This window comes from Chroicocephalus ridibundus, chromosome Z (assembly GCF_963924245.1).
Source record: "Chroicocephalus ridibundus chromosome Z, bChrRid1.1, whole genome shotgun sequence".
NCBI classification, from domain to species: domain Eukaryota; kingdom Metazoa; phylum Chordata; class Aves; order Charadriiformes; family Laridae; genus Chroicocephalus; species Chroicocephalus ridibundus.
In genome coordinates, this window is record NC_086316.1 from 16,813,866 (window position 1) to 16,831,065 (window position 17,200).

At 41.2% G+C, this 17,200-nt stretch overlaps 1 protein-coding gene across 3 annotated transcripts in view; it reads right to left on the reverse strand.

The window, feature by feature from the left end:
• Positions 1-2,559: 2,559 nt before the first annotated feature.
• The window catches only part of MTAP (methylthioadenosine phosphorylase), a 36,321-nt gene continuing 21,680 nt past the window's right edge, over positions 2,560-17,200 (reverse strand). For 2 of the 3 annotated variants that reach the window (XM_063320887.1, XM_063320889.1), the window contains exons 6-8: positions 13,594-13,833; positions 12,933-13,055; positions 2,560-2,674 (exon numbers count right to left, since the gene is read on the reverse strand). In XM_063320887.1, the coding sequence (XP_063176957.1) occupies positions 2,609-2,674; positions 12,933-13,055; positions 13,594-13,833 (429 nt within the window). In that variant the 3' untranslated portion in view covers positions 2,560-2,608. Of the gene's footprint in view, positions 2,675-5,298; positions 6,294-12,932; positions 13,056-13,593; positions 13,834-17,200 lie in introns of those variants that run through there. The other variant, XM_063320888.1, reaches the window with a different exon arrangement.

Below are 17,200 nucleotides of genomic sequence, written 5' to 3' on the forward strand. Positions count from 1 at the left end.
GTTATGTATTCAGTGGTAGTCACAAGAGCAATAATGTTATTCCTTACTTTCATGAGGATAAAGTTGACAGACAATAGAAAATACAGGCACAGGGTTAAGTGTGGGCTTTCTTACCTACACAGAATCCTTTTACTCTCTTTCAGTAAAAACACCAAACCAGTGTTATTTTCTCCCACACATTTTAACAAAGATCAAGAGATCCAGACTGCCAGTTGTATGTTAGGAACTGGGCCATTGAACAATGACTTCACTGCTCATTTACAAGAATTAGTAGAAAACAGACAGTCCAAAGTTGGTTGTTTTTTTGATTTTTTTTTTTTTTTTCAGCCTAAAGTTTTCCCCATAGAAATAGGGTCAATTCCAGAATCAGTTCAAGACTGCTGAAAACTAAATTGCTTTTCTTTTGGAGTGCAATTCTGGGGCAGCTGGCAGACTTCATTTTTCACAGGTGATGTAAGGAAAAGCCTTTCCTCCTGCCCCATTGTGCTGATGCCATATTGCACTCTTTCACAACCTGCTTTAACTTGCGAATACAGTGGAAGCGGTTCCATTTTGGGAACGGGACTACATCTTTTTTTTTTTTTTTTTTTTTTTCCTGGTCCTGTGAACTGATGAAACCTGAAGAGGAGTTTGACGTGCATCGGAGCTAGAACGAAAATAAGCAGCAGGGAGGAGCAGGAGAGGTGGGGAACAGCAGGCCCATCAGTACACCAGGTGCAGCGTAGAGAGTCGAAAAACCCCACCAATACCTGTGAATAATTCTAGACAGAAATCTTTGTAATCTCCTAAATTCATGCAGCTGGGCCTCCTCTATGACACCCTGATGTTCAGGCAGAAAATGCATTTCCAAGTACACATCTAGTCACGCATGGCTTTGCACCATAAACTGCCTGAGCCACCTCATAGCAAAGGTGGTGGAGAACTTGACAATTATCTAAATAAACAATTGCAAACTTCTGCAAAAGAGCGATTAAGTGTTAATTTCAATTCTTTTGCACTGTCCTGCTTCAGTCAGTACCGCGATGACAGTTGGGAGAGGAAGCAGTCGTTAAAACAGTTAAGCCAGAGTTTCCGTTTCCGGGCAGATCCTGCCCAGTGCTGAGCACCTCCTGAATGAATTTATCCTCTTACTGATACTCAGCTGGTTTCGATAAACAAAGTACTCTCTTACTGGTTACAGTTCTGGGAACCCCAACTGCTCTTTTGAGCAGTTGTCTGTTTTGAATACTAATATAAAAACTAAATTCTGATGTCACATGCCACCTGTGCCGATGCTGAGAGATGCTTTGGATGATAGTATGAAACAGCGTGAAGCATTAGCTAAGTGAAAATGAGATATGAGTGGTCAATCTCATGTCAGGACAGATCAATGTTACGCTGCACAGCATGATTTAGAGGAAAGAGAGAAAGGAGAGAAAGGGTAAATCCAATGGCTTGCCTCACAGTCTAGTTTGTGCCATATCTGAACCTGCAATATTGCATTGGCATTGGTACCTTACACTGTGAGCACACATGCTGGAGGATGCTCTGAGCGAAATAAATGGAGATCTCCTCCAAGAGAAAAGGACTTTGAAAGCCTTGGATAGCTGGGGTAAGCAAAATACAACATCCAACCAGTCATCGAGAAGCAGGGCAGGATACAACAGCACCTCCATGGTCAGACAGCAAACGCTCATCATAAAGTATGGGGTGCTGGCTGGGAACATAGACAAGGGTTGTTTGGGTCCGAATGCTACTGAGCCCAGACCCACAAGCCTCTTCCATCACAGCGGAAGATCTGCCGCCTGTGACACGAGCACCGAGATGCAGCAGAACTCCTAACGAATGCTGCCGTGGGGACAGCTGGACAAAAGCTCCTGCGAGTGGGTGGACGTCTTCCTCTGGCATTTGTTATTTGCATGTTGAACTCTCTCTGCAGTGGCACTTCTGCTTGCGGTCTGCGTGGATCTGGACAGTTCATGCAGTTCCTTTGGACGCTGGCGGAAAATTTTACAAGGAAGCAGTTGTCTACTGATACTGTATTTCCCAGTCCTTGGCCAGTACTGGCATGCCTCCTGCTTTGCGCACCCGTGATGTTTAACAATCACTCACTTCTGTTCAGTCTCCCCTCTGTATACGTGCAGAAGAAAATTAGGCTTTCAGCATTTATTTCTAATACACCCACTGTTTTCCAGCTGCATTTCTCTATTCCCCCAAGGCAAATCCCAACAGGAGCATGAGCAACTGGCCTGTTCTTCAGCTCTAGGGATGATGTCTTTCCCCCAAAAGCCTTGAAAGCATTTAAGCTATACAAATCAGTGCGTTAGTTGAGGACAATTCCACTGGCGAATGAGAAGTAGGCTTGAAAAATGTAAGGTTAAATTTCATTAGCTAAAACTCTACTAGGCTTTCCATGGTTCTAACTTATCTTGCATGAGACATGAAATTTTCTCACAGAGATACTTCATTTGCTTCAGCCCTCACTATGTAAGTACCTGTGTTGGAACAGTCACTGTTTAAATGAGGCTTTAAAATGTAAGAGTTTGTGAAACATCCACAGAGAAACCAGTCAGGTCTTGTTGAAAGCTTTTTTAATGTTTGTAAGAGACAATATTTGGTATAGGAGATGTCAGCGTAAAACTGTAGCAGTAAGTGTATTCCAGGTTATGTTTAACACACAGAAGGCACAAAGTTTCTGTAAGAGAAGAAATGACAACCTTGAGAGGCATACATTTTGGAGGCTGAGATGTTTCAAAACTAGGCAACAGCAACAATTTAGCATCCCAGTCTGGTTAGCCAAAATCGGGCCACGGCGTGATCTTCCAAGAACCTCAAGCCAATCTTTTTTAATGCTGATTCTGATGTTACGATATAGGAGCAGTGTCAATACTACGCACGAGAAGGTGGCACCCCAAGTCCCTCACAGCAAATGGACTGAGGAGTGGTTAGAAAAAAAATAAAATTGCCATGGAGAAACAGTCCAACCGAAGAGAGGTAATTTCCATCAATGAAGAGTCATTGTCTCACTCTTGTCAAACCACAGACATTCTGAGTCTAAGAACGGCCACTGTTCTCTGCTAGAATGTTTACTCGCGTTTAGTAATGCAGTACATTAAATTTGTATCTTCTTGTTCTCTATCATACCAGCAGTACTTCCTACAATAAATTTCATACCTTTCTCAGGACTGTTTAGAAAGACAATTAAAAATAGTTATTTGGCCTGTCTTCATATAATTAAACATTACCTGTGATTTTCTTGCCAGTTACCATCTTCATCATGTAGTCCGCTGGAAAAGTATTTCCCAATAGATTTCAAAGAGTATAAAATGTATACTAAACTTTGCAAAACCACACTACACACTACCACTGTGTTACTGATTTTATGTTAATTCTGCATGAGATACCTTCCGATACCAAGCCTATGTTGACAGAGCAAACCACTGAATGGTTTGGGTTGGAAGGGACCTTCAAAGCTCACTTAGTCCAACCCCCCTGCCATGGACAGGGACATCTGTCAGTAGATCAGGTTGATCAAAGCCAACCTGACTTTGAACACTTCCAGGGATGAGGCACACACAACCTCTCTGGGCAACCTATGCCAGTGTCTCATCACCCTCACAGTAAAGAATTTCTTAGGTCCAATCTAAATCTACCATCTTTCAGTTTAAAATTGTTGCCCCTTAGCCTGTCACTACAGGCCCTGGTGAAAAGTCTCCCTCCATCTTTTTTATGAGCCCCCTCCAAGTACTGAAAGGCTGCTGTAAGGTCTCCCCAGAGCCTTCTCTTCTCCAGGCTGAACAACCCCAACTCTCCCAGCCTGTCCTCATAGGAGAGGTGCTCCAGCCCTCTCATCATCTTTGTGGCCCTCCTCTGGACCCATTCCAACAGGTCCATGTCCTTCCTCTGCTGAGGGCTCCAGAGCTGGACGCAGTACTCGAGGTGGGGTCTCACCAGAGCAGAGTAAAGGGAGAGAATCCCCGCCCTTGACCTGCTGGCTATGCTTCTTTTGATGGATATGGTTGGCTTTCTGGGCTGCAAGTGCACATTGACAGCTCGTGTTGAGCTTCTCATCCACCAACACCCCCAAGTCCTCCTCAGGGCCGCTCTCCATCCCTTCGTCCCCAGCTTGTCTTGATACCCCAGCGTTGCCCCGACCCAGGTGCAGGATGTTGCACTTGGCCTTGGTGAACCTCACAAAGTTCACATGGGCCCATTTCTCAAGCTTGTCCAGGTCCCGCTGGATGGTATCCCGTCTCTCAGGCATGTCAACTGTATCACTCAGCTTGGTGTCACCTGCAAACTCAATCCCACTACTTTATACCATTGATGAAGACAATACATAGTATTGGTCCCACTACAGGCCCTTGAGGGATACCACTCGTTACTGGTTTCCATTTGGATATTGAGCTATTGACTGTAACTATTTGGATGCAGCCATCCAGCCAATTCTCTATCCTTACCTAGTGTTATCATCAGCTTTGCATATGAAGAATTTCTAACAGCAATGTGTAAGAAAAAACACTAACTGTGGACCTGCTCTGTGCCATACTGTCCTGTGACAATGTAAATACTCAGTACATAAAACAAGAAAATTAAATCAACAGTTATATGTCACTAAGGAATGTGAGAAAAAACCCAATGGGGATTGAAAATGGAAACTCAGATACAACTCTCTCTTAGAACATCCAAATATGAACTTTATGGCTCCAATCCATTTCACTGTCTAGAGGGCAAAGATAATAACAATGAAAACCATTTTTAAGGTCAGCCATCTGATTTGGCTAGATATGAAAAGGTAGTAAAAGACATGTTAGATCTGTAGCTTTCTTCCCATCTTCCATCAGGCTCTGGATCCTGCAATCTGAGTTCTTTAAAAAAACCACCCCAAATATGGAAAGTTGGTTAAACTATTTTCCCCAGTATCTGAAGAGCATCTGTACTGGTTTTGCTAAGGAAGGTATATCAAAATCTAAAGGCTTTCAAAAGCTTATGCACCCGCTTTCTTTTTATTGTCCTTAGGATTATTTTTTTTTTTTTTACATTACTGTGAGAATCCGCAGCTTTCATATTTCTTATCTTTCCCTTGCTTTCCTTGGATGGCATTCTGATTCACTTATGTCTCAGCAATCCCTGGTTTTTCAGGGACTTAGAACCAGAAATTTTAAGCAGCACAGTATTTTCTAGAAGTGGTCTTTCTAGATATCTCCACCAACCTGTTCTGTGAATGGCAAAAGTCACTGTCAGACGAACAAAATTCACTCACTAATGTGATTAGAATGACTAGAAACAAATAAAAAAACTCCACAATTTCCACACAGTTTGGAGAAGCACAGGCTCCATTCCTTTTATTTACTACACAAGCAGCAGCAGATTATTTTATTGAAGTCAAATTGTATTAAAAAATGAAATGCATACATTCAAAGCACTCAAGCACATTCATCACTTAGAACACCAACTAAACCCAGAGTTGTCCATATCAATGAAGGTTCAATCAACCCTCATATCAATGAAGTAGCAAAAGGCCAGTACAGTGTTCAGAACACTGGCAGTTAAGTACTTTTCTGTACAGTTCTGTAAGTCACGGAAGTACATCTTCAGGCACAAATCTGGCTTAGGCATTACATAATTTTTTTTTTTTTAATGAGAACATTCATTCATTACACAATTGCTGCCGTGAAAGAGTCAACACAATTACTAAACCACGTCTCCTAGCACACAAAGAACACTGCTTTTTTTAAAAAAAAAAACAACAAAAATATGCATAACGTATAAAAATAGTATAATATTATTTTGAAATTGTCTGAAATTTTTATGGTATGTTTCTGAAGTGAAATGTAACCATTTGCCTTCCTTTGTTGAAGGAAAAGATAGGAGGCAGAAACTGCAAAGCAAATAGCATACCTGTGAATCTGCTTTCTTAGCTCTTATTTTATGAAACTGCAACAATTACCTAGCCTTTCCTTTCCTCATCAACTAAATGGTATCACTGACTAGAGGATGACAACTCACTAACTTTTTCTTCAGCCACTGTCTGATCCAGCTTGATAGTATAGCTATTCCAAGTTTAAAACATACTCAAAATCTAACTTTAGGCATCTTACATATTATCAAGCATGATAAAGATTATAAAAGCTGTCTTACACATTATCATTGGTCAACGTTTACTCCATTCTTTTATGCTTGTAACAATTTTTGAAGATATTATAGCCTTTGGAAGTTCAAAAATGATCCCCTTTTCCTTGTAAGCACACAAACTTCAAGGTCCATCCAAGTGGTTACTGCTTTGGCAGGATGACCGAACACTGCACTGTTGTCTGAAATACAAAGTCAAAGTAGATGAATGCTTCCTCTGTCAGTACAGAGCAGACTTACTTTTCAACGTAAAGGCAGACTACATAGCTTCCATTTAGATTACAAACAGGCATAACTCTTTCCATGTGCATAGTATCTCCAACTTCATCCAACACCACAAGCGTTAAAAGAATTAGAAGGAGGGCATACCCTACAACAGTTCAATCACTTGTCATTACAACTTTGTAACAGGTGTACTGGTACTGAGAACAACAACCTGTATTGGGTTTGCATGGCAAGGTTTTGGTAGCGAGGGGCCTACAGGGGTGGCCTCTGTGAGAAGCTGCTAGGAGCCTCCCCCATGTCCAACAGACCCACCACCAGCCAGCTCCAAGACGGACCTACTGCTGGCCAAGGCCAAGCCCATCAGTGATGGTGGCAGCACCTTTGTGAGAACACATTTAAGAACGGGGGAAAAAAACCTGCGCAACAGCAACTGCAGCCAGAGAGAGGGATGAGAATACGTGAGAGCAACAGCCCTGCAGACATCACGGTCAGTTAAGAGGGAGTGGGAGGAGGTGCTGCAGGTGCTGGAGCAGAGATTCCCCTGCAGTCTGTGAAGACCATGGTGAGGCAGACTGTGCCCCTGCAGCCCACAGAGGTTAACGGTGGAGCAGATATCCACCTGCAGCCCCTGGAGGATCAATGCTGGAGCAGGCAGATGCCCCAAAGGAGGCTGTGACCCCATGGAGAGAGGAGCCCACACTGGAGCAGTTCACGGGACTGTAGCCCATGGGCAGGACTCACGCTGGGGAAGTTTGTGGAGGACTGTCTCCCATGGGAGGGACCCCACGCTGGAGCTGGGGAAGAGAACAAGGAGGAATGGGCGGCAGAGACAGTGTGTGATGAACTGACTGCAGACCCCACTCTCTGTCCCCCTGTGCCACTTGAGGGTAGAAGGCAAAGAATTCAGGAATTAAGTTGAGCCCGAGAACAAGGGAGGGGTCGGGGAAAGTCTTTTTTAAGATTTTGTTTTATTTCTCATCATCCTACTCTGATTTGCTTCGCAATAAATTGAATTAATTTCCCCAAGTCGAGTCTGTTTTGCCCGTGACAGCAATTGCTGAGGATCTCCCTGTCCTCATCTCAACCCACAAGCCTTTTGTCCCATTTTCTCTGCCTCTGTCCAGCTGAGGATGGGTAGCGATAGAGTGGGTTTTAGTGTTTTAGACACTGTTTAGGGTTTTAGACAGGCTTTACTGGGCACCTGGCATCCAGCTAGGGTCAACCCACCACACAACCATATTGCAGAAACACTAAATTAAGGACTTTAGGCTCACAAGCCACAAATTAAAAATTGTGCAGCTTGCTTTTCATTTTTAAGGCTAGCATACTGGCTTACATGCACCAAATTCATTGAAAGGTCTTCACAAATATAATCAGAATGCTCTGAAAATGAAGTTCCTTAAACGAAAGTGATTTCTACATGTTTCTTCATCAATTTTGAAGAACAGCTATCAAGAATAGAAACCATTCTCTAAAGGTGCACTGATTTGGAGTGAATTAAATACTTGTGTTATGGAGGGACAGGCAACTTTGACATCAGCCACATTCAAGGGTAGGGCCTGAGAAACACTTCAATCTCAGCTTTTTCAAGAGGTCCTTAACCTGCAAGGACCACAATATGTAGACCAATGCAACTACAGATGAAGTGAAGCCTTGATGAATTTTCCCCCTCCACCTTATTCACCTGAGCCAATTCACTGTAGTCACATAAGTATGTTCACTGTTTTCACTGAGATATTTTTTGAGGAAGAAAGTGACTTAAGCGTATTTACAAGATCAGCTCTACATACATAAATTATAAACATCAGGTTCAGTTTGTGACAGACTAGAAAAAATGACTGAAAAATGTTAACCTTTATGCCCTTCAACTTGTTAGCTACCAAACATATTAAAGTCCAAGTGTGTCAATGATGAAGGGTGCTGAAATACATCTATAGATACCTCATCCAATCTAAACTATCCCACAGTATTCACTTACCAAGCTTGCTTATCAAAGTACAACATTATTTCTTGTATCAGAGGTCTGACAAATATAATTTCACATAGGCTAGTACAGAAGTTCAAAACAGGCAGTTAATATCAGCAGTTAATATCCTCACAGAGTCCAGAAGTTTATCTGAGAAGCATTCACAGAAGGTCTGACACCTTACCATAAGCTGATTTTCTTACACGCATGCTGTAAGAAAAATCAGTTCTAACACACCGTTCCTTTTATCATCCCAGTACAAGTTCTCTCCTGATCCTCATGGTGTTGAACCTTACTGTAATAAAGGTACGCAGCTCAATTCCCAGTTGTTATGAGTTATAATTCTTTTCCACGAGACTGTTCTTTCTCTCTCACCAATACTTTTCCTAATAAAGATTAAAAAAAAAATCTACTACGCTGGTTTCCTTTTGAAACTGTCTGTTGTCACTGATTTGTTTACTTTATTCAGCAATAAGCCCACATTTTACTTGATCAGCTTTTGATACCAATGCAGTGGCTGAAGTTCTTGTTGCTTTTGATGTCCTACTGTCGACTACAGGCAAACTTGAAAACGTCCCTACATGCCTGCTCTTGCTTCTGGATTACTTCCCTGTAGCTTGTTCCTGCTTCCAATCCTTGAATGCTGCGTTTTTGCACTGGAGTTGTTTCCTGTTTAGTCAAGTCAGTCTCCTGACTGGTCTTTCTGTGGATCACTCCTGCGCTTGGAGAATGCTGCCCTTAAAGTCCTGCCAGCTTTCTGTAGTTCCTTGCCCCTTCAGAGCTGCTTTCCATGAGACAATACCTACTACTTCTCTTAAGTTAAACCCAAGTATGCTCAGCTGAACTCCAGCATCTGTACTCTACTACTTGCCTTCCTCACTCCCCACAGGATGCTGAACATCACTATTTCATGAGCATTACAGCAACAACTGCCAGTAATTATCACATCACTAAACAACTCTTCTCAGCGAACAGAAGATCCTCACCCATGGCTGTCTCATCCTATCCAGAAATTTCCCTGACACCAGCCAGAAATCACTCAGACCACTGCGATCAATAGCATCACCTGTGTTTCCTGATCCATGAGACAAATACAATGTGGTCATACCCTGTTCTGAAACATTAAGGGCTTTGTACTCTGGCCACGCCTCAAAATGACAGGCTGTAGGAAGATGCTATGCCTGCAGAAGAGTTTGCTCCAAACTTTTTTTTCCAAGGTCATTCTACCTAAGCCTGGAGAATTACCTTTTTTTACAGCAACAAAGCCAGGAAATATGGAAATACTGGCCTACAGACATCTTAGGCAGTTAAAAAATATTAACATTCAAACTACACTTAAACTCACTGGCATATCTCAGATGAAAAGACACATGAAAAGAAATGGATGGCAGGCAGCCCTATCCTTTAGCAGAAAACCAGCCCTTCAACTTTTGCTTCAACATTCCAGGGTTTCCTAAAGACTACTGTGAGATTCAGAGGTGACACTACCACGTGTGTGGGTGGGATGCATACCTCCACCGCAGGAGACTGATAAATGCAGCAATGAAAACAGACTGGCAGCATATTTTCTCCTGCCTGGTGAAGTTCCTCCAGGCAGGGCAGCCAGATTACAGAGCTCATAAAGGAAAAGTTGCGTCCACGTAGAGCTTTATGGTTTCACATGCTTCCCCAAGCAATAGACACAGACATTGGCAAATGGCCAGCTGCAGCCTGGATGTAGGCTGGCATGGCTTTACATCGTCACTGATGGCAGACTGCCAGCTGCAGTCTTGCCCAGCTCTTCCTTGCGTGCATTCCTTACTACATTACCACAGGGCATGCAAGTGGTGCTGCCTTTGAGCTCTAGGAAAAGGTACCTCCAAAAAAGATCAGTTCGAAAAACCATACCATCTGACCTTCAAAATGCCCAGATTAAAATGTACAGAAGAACACATCACATCTACAAAGAGAACAATCTTTTAAAATCTTGAGGGTTCAACCACACACTAGTACAGAGGCACATGCATACGTATCTCTCTCTGCTGTATTGCATAATTGCCTCTCTCCTTATTCACTAACACAGAAGCCTAGGACCAATCCTTCATCTACTTTACCACTATTTAATGCTTCAAACAGAAAGATTTTTAGCCTTTCCTGCCCTTCATAAGTAGAGATCAGAGGAAGACTCCAAAACCTCAGGTTTTCCTGTTACTTTTCCAGGGTACTTGGTTGTGTTAAACCAGAAACAATTATGACTACTCCTCTCCTGACATAAAATCTCAAGTCCCACTTGCAATACCAATACCAAGACCTGTTTTCAGTTCTTCTAATGCCTTCAGATCAACTCCCTTTCTCAGTATATTATGGCTCAAACCAGCCACTATCAGCAAAGAGCACAAAAACATAAGAACTGCCAAGCCAAAGTGAAACTATCTCAGTATTCATCACTGATACCAGGCAGTAGCAGATGCTTAAGGGAAAGAGTGTAAGAAGCTACACTAGAATGGAGTGACCCTTCCGCTGGTGCATGATACTTTCAGCAAAGAGCAGTTCTGGGACTAAGCTGGAGGAAGCACTTGAATCTGTGTTCTAAACAGCTGACAATGAACTAAAAGAAGGGTTAGCGTTCATTAAAGGGAAACCTTGCAAACTTACTGCCAGCTCTTCCCAGCCACCTGCTTTTTACTCCTGATGAAGAATCAAGACAATCATGCAAGGTGAACCAACAGGACACTGTTTACTGAAGGACACCTGCAGAACTGGAGGCATATCGCTCAGTACCTAAGCGGCATTATATCCTTGGGAAACTTCCTTGCATGCCAGCATGACTAAAGTAGCTGAGTGCTGTGTGTGCTGTGAAGTGCTGTGAAGGATAACACTTCACCAACCATATATAGATGTCCTTTTTTTTTTTTTTTACTTTTTGTAACACTTGTAAAACTGAAGCTAGATCTTTGCCATAAAGCTTGAGAGAGTCTTAATCTGTTTGCCTATCTTGAATGGATTTGGTTTGTTGAGGCATCTACTCTAAGAAGTTATGATTAAATCTGGCACATTTTTTAGATTATTTGTTCAAACCCTTTTTTTTTTCGTATAGCCAAGCATCTATATTAAACAAAAAGTGTGGTCCAGTCCTCTGAAAATGTTTTCTGTGTATTAGAGGGGAAAAGGAATACTGATTCTGTTGTCTCCTTTACCCATCCATGACACAACTTCCAAAAGACTGCAAAGGGGAAAGGGAAAAGTCAGTTACCTCTTAAAAATTTATAGCGGAGACATCAAAATAGCTGTTTCAGAGAACCAGGTGAGGAAGAGTTATAAACATAATCCAAGGCCTCCTAATAAAAAGTAGGTTTTCTAGAGAAGAATCAGCAAAATAGTAATTTCAAGGATTCAGGTTTGACCTCCGCAAACCTGACCTGGTCAAGTATGCTTAAAAAGTGTCTGGGGTGAATTTTGCTTAGTGTGTCTTTCCTTTAGGACACTGACTAAACTAGAGTTAAGAGTCACTGATAAGAGAACTACATGGGTAACAAAACTGAAAATTTGATCCCGATCAGAAGACACAAAAGATTTTTACAGCATATGCAGTTCTGTTGATAGCTGAATTTCAGGGAGACAAATTCAGGTACATGTCTCTGTTCATTTTTGTTACCCATCCAAATTTCAGTCAACACAGTGATTTTCAGAAAAAAATAAAGAAAGAACACAAGAGAGGAGAGTTATCAGAGACTGGACTCTCAAAAGGTTCCCCAGCAGGCTTCCTCCTTTTCAGACTGCTGCTGCTTCAACTAACAGAGATCCTCATGGCCCACTTCTGTCTGCTCTTTGTCTTTCATATTTCAATTCTTTCCTTGTCTCCCACACCATCTTAATGTGATCCTCACCTCCTTTGCGCTTCACCCTCTTGTACTCTTGGAAATGCCTACTTGTCACAAAAAGCTTGTTGAGAAGTTGGATAGACATCCAAACTATTTAAACACTGTTCTTTCCCTCTATGCTATGGCCAGAAACGAATCCCAAGCACGTCTGTGAAATAAAGATGATATAAAACATGTAAATAAACTCTTGTCTAAGAAAAATTCTGCCTAAAAATCCCCTCAGCAATGTATTTTGAAATGTTTTTCTTTTCCATGTTCATTTTTTCATGCACTGTGGATCTTAAACCTGCAGGACAACACAATTCTAATAATTTCAATGGGGTTATTACCCTTATCTTGTAACAGACTTCTCTCCTTCTACATACTAAAGAGCACAATGTTTTTGGTTTCGTTCAGTCTTCTCCACTTGGCTCTCCATTGTTCTAAGACCTAAGCTAAAGCTGAGTAGAGGTACAGGTTTTTCATTTGGATACTCACATAGATTTGTATCTTACCTGTGCTGTGAAGGATAACACTTCACCAACCATATATAGATGTCCTTTTTTTTTTTTTTTACTTTTTGTAACACTTGTAAAACTGAAGCTAGATCTTTGCCATAAAGCTTGAGAGAGTCTTAATCTGTTTGCCTATCTTGAATGGATTTGGTTTGTTGAGGCATCTACTCTAAGAAGTTATGATTAAAGCAGAAACACCTTGGAGCATATACCTATATTATGCGTATATATGCACACACTGTCCCCAGTACTCATTGGCCTCATGTGTGTACTTACTTTCAAGGTGTGCAGGGTGTCAGTCCATTCCATGGAACCTATCTGAGGTATAGCAGTAAGGAGTATGCTAGTAGCCTTATTTGCATTCCCTTTCAGCGTCTTTAAAACTTTATCCACTGAAACCTAGAAATACAAGAAAACTAAGTGGCGCCTCTCAACTTGGATGGCATGCATTTTAAATACTAAAATAAATTCATTTAACTCATGCTTCTCTATGTGAAAAGATGAAGCCTTAAAATGCCACAATCATTTTAGCCAATAAAAAGTTCTTTCCTCTGTGGGTGAATGTCTGATTATGTTTTACACAAACAGGAGAACCAAAACAGATCCATCATTTCCAACAGAGCTGCAAAGAAAGAACACCAGACCAGTTATGGGAAGACAAGCTCATAAACAGAGCTGACAAGCTTCATACACACAGACCTTCTGATTCAGACAAGAGGAGACAAAAGGTTTATTAGCAGCAAGGTAAGTTTATGAAAATAAATGAGGTAGCAACAATTGATTCTGTTCTTACTTTCACAATCATTCATCCAGAATAACTCACTGATACTGATGTAAGTAAGAACACATTTAGTTCAGTATGTGATCTCTTACCAAAACCCACAGGTTCTAACCCAGATCCTTCAGGACAAGACCCAGAGAAAAAAGTTTCACTCACCGCTTCTTCATGTTCCTTCCAGCAGTCGTAATCTGTTGCCATGGCAATACTAGCATAACTCATTCCAGCTTCTTTTGCAAGAATCACTTCAGGCACTGTGGTCATGTTGATAACATCAGCTCCCCAGCTGCGAAACATCAAGCTTTCTGCTTGAGAACTGAAACGCGGGCCTTCAATTGTGATCATCGTCCCCTTGGAATGACACTGGAGCCCAAGCTTCTTGGCAGTCTCAATAAGAACCTGCAAAACATGCCAATATCAGGAAAAGGAAATAATTCCCCTGGTGCACTGCTTTTACATCCCATCAAAAAAATAACATACACAAGAAATCAGCTTTATACAAAGCAGTCAAGCTTCATATGGTTACAGCTGTCCAAAACCATGGATCAGTTTCAGTTTCCTTATCCAGCAATATAAATTAATAGTCCTGCTAATAGGAACAATCTTGAACTCATCTGATTTTGTTAGTATCAGCTGGATTACCATTTTCAATGCAGATCAAGAAGCTAGAGCGATATTTAGCCTGTGCTTACATTGAGAACAGAATGGTGAAAATGCTTCACTGAGCATTTTCCATACAGAATTTCCATGGAATTTCCATATTACCACACGGTGGAGTTAAGCAGGTGAGAACACTAATAGGAAATTCACCTTTTGAAAGTAAAACTTTACAAACGTATACTTCAAAGAGTACTCTGGGAATCTGCAGAGAAATTACTACCATTTCTTCCCATGCCTGTGACTGAGTGGTCAGTCATATACCATGTACTTCACATTAATCTTTACAGATCCAACTAGGACCTTGTATATAGCAGAACCATCATTACTTTCTCTCTTGGTAAACAACCTGGCTAACACCAGTTTGTACAGTAGGAATAAGACTATACCAGCATGTGTAAATGGGACTAAGATACCCATAACTATGATGGTATCTGTTTAAAATGACCATCAACAGAAAAGCAAAGCTCGAAAAGAAGTATAAAAGCAGCATGAAAAATTGTGACAGGACAGGAGAGACCATAACACAGCAGCAGTGAAAACCTAGTCTGACACCACCAGAAGCTGCGTTATCAGCATCACGACCTTCACACAGGCAAGGTGGAGCAGCCTCCCTGCAAAATGCTGTGAGAAGTCTGCCCTCCTGCCAGTTGGTGGACCTGCCATACAGAGGTGCAACCAGCAGTGATACCTTGAGGGTGCTATGTGTGACCCTGTGGGGTGCCCCCTTGCTGGCATGTGGGATCAGTGGATTGTGTGGAGCAGCCCAAGTACAGATAAAGCTGGAGTACCCACATCTCCCACTCCAGATGCGTGTAACCAGGTAAACCTGCACTCCCAGAAGAGGGTAGGTGTGCATGTAACCCACGCGTGCTGGGGAAAGGTATCTGTGGATGCCACCATGTGAATACGCGTGTAAGGGTAAAACAGAGCTTCTGGGGCTTAGCGACAGAAGGACACTTAGAAATTTGTAGATGTTTATTAACATGCTGTAAGTTAATGTAATATTAATCACACCTAATATTGTGGTTTATTGCTGACATGCATTCTGAATGTATGATTCATTGAATGCCAGTTAATTACACATTGCTAATACATCAACAGACAACTTCAATTGTGATTTCACTTAAGCCACAGTTGAGCAGTATTTCCCTGAAACTCTTTACAAAGTTCCAACTTTACTCTCTAAGATGTTGCAGTAAATTCCAGTTTCTGAAAGCAGCAATAACCAGGGCACCCTATGTTATTCAAAAGTTTGCAGCTGGAGAAAAGATAAACTTCTTTCAAATTCTCATTTAATTTACAGTGCATAAACCAAATAAACCAGAGTATTTTCACATATTTGCACATACACAATACAAAGTTTTCAGATGTTTTCATGCAAAATTCCTTAATTAGCCTACTACATTAATAGTTTTGGCTTTATTATTATTGCGTTTATGTATGAATTTCCCCTGAATTAGGATAAACTTTGATGAAATGATCTCAAAAATCTTCAGGGATAGTTCCAGGAAAAAAGCTTAAGTCATTTTTATCTGGTATTTTCAAACGAAGTGAAAGTACCCCTTTTCAGCCTCACAACCCATGTGTTCTTTAAAACATCTGTTAGGCTGATTAGAACACATAGGCTAATAAGATAATGATCACGTAAGACTGGGAAGTACCTAAATGTTTTTTCTCTGTTTCAAAAGGAGCATTTCTCTGTTGGCTTTTCAAAGAATGTAATACTCAAAGAGTATTTTCTCTAGCTACTTAACAATCGAATGAAAACTAGCCTTGGCACGTGTTTCCTGCAACCTCAGGAAATGGCTTATGCGTATCTACTTACCTTTTTCAAAAAATGAGAAAGAGACACAGCGTGAAATACTGCCAATCATTTCAGCAATAACATGTGGCTTTATTCCAGTTCAGAAAGTGTACAGTTAGCTCTCAATAAATTCCTTTGATCTGTTGTGACATGACATGCTCAAAGTCAGCAAGAAACTATATGCCAACTAATCTTTGGTAAGAGCTCTTGTTGCATGAAGTATTTTGAATAATTTGCTGCTCAATGGAAGAAGGGCAAAAACATGCATATGTATAACATGTAGCGGTTTGCTTCCTCATGAGATTCAAAATTGCAAAACACCTTGATCCCTAGTGCATTGAAGCACTGGTCTGCTAACAGTGCTGTGGACTTGCTGGTTGATATCTCAAAACCACACAGCCAATTAATAAAAAAGGCTATAATGACACTGAAGTGAACTGGTGACAATAACAGAATAGCTCAGTAGTACAAATACTTATACATGCTCTGGGTATAGTTTGGGCCACCTGCTTCCCAATTCAATGTTGTCCTGCTCAGTGTAGTAACTGACTGCACAGAGGACAAGCCTCTTGGATAGTTATGACAGATTCCGTTAAGTATTGCTGTGTCCCTGCAGAATGTACCTCCCTACAGCTTCTGATCAGAGCATTCCACAACAGCACAAAATGCACAGTTCAGTCTTCATTTTCCCTTTTCCTCAGGTCTAAGAATAAGCTAAGGTGGCATATTTAATCACAGATACACTCCTCCCAGAGCTTATAAAGGTGTTGAAAAACAGAGCAGTGTTTCACACTGCTTAGTCTAAGCGGTTTTAAAGCCTGAATATCTTGAAGTGACAGAACTAAGAGCAACAGTTAAGAATAAAAGGCTACTGTCATGTGGCTTGTTTCTATCTTTAACATCCTTTAAACTAAGCCTTGACTCTCCACCACCACCCACTGCTACAACGCACAAAAGCACAAATGCAATATTATAATTTCTATGAATGCTAAAGTACTATTTATTTAATTATTTGTATGAAGTATGTAGAGTGCCTCTACCATAGGTACAGTTTTATTAGGAACAAAAATCAACTAACTTTCCTGCTTTCTCCACTTTGTTGCTTTCCTGGCTTGTTACCTGATAAATAAAGATCTTTTGTCCTGTTATTAAGGTGCTGTGGGAATCTAGGTTGCCAACTCTCATCTTCCCTTAGGAAGACAGCTCCTACAGACACAAGATCTTTTACTTCCCATGTCTTCTAAATGTTACACTTTTCCTTGAAACCATGACATCACTGAGGAACAGGAATAAATAGGTGCA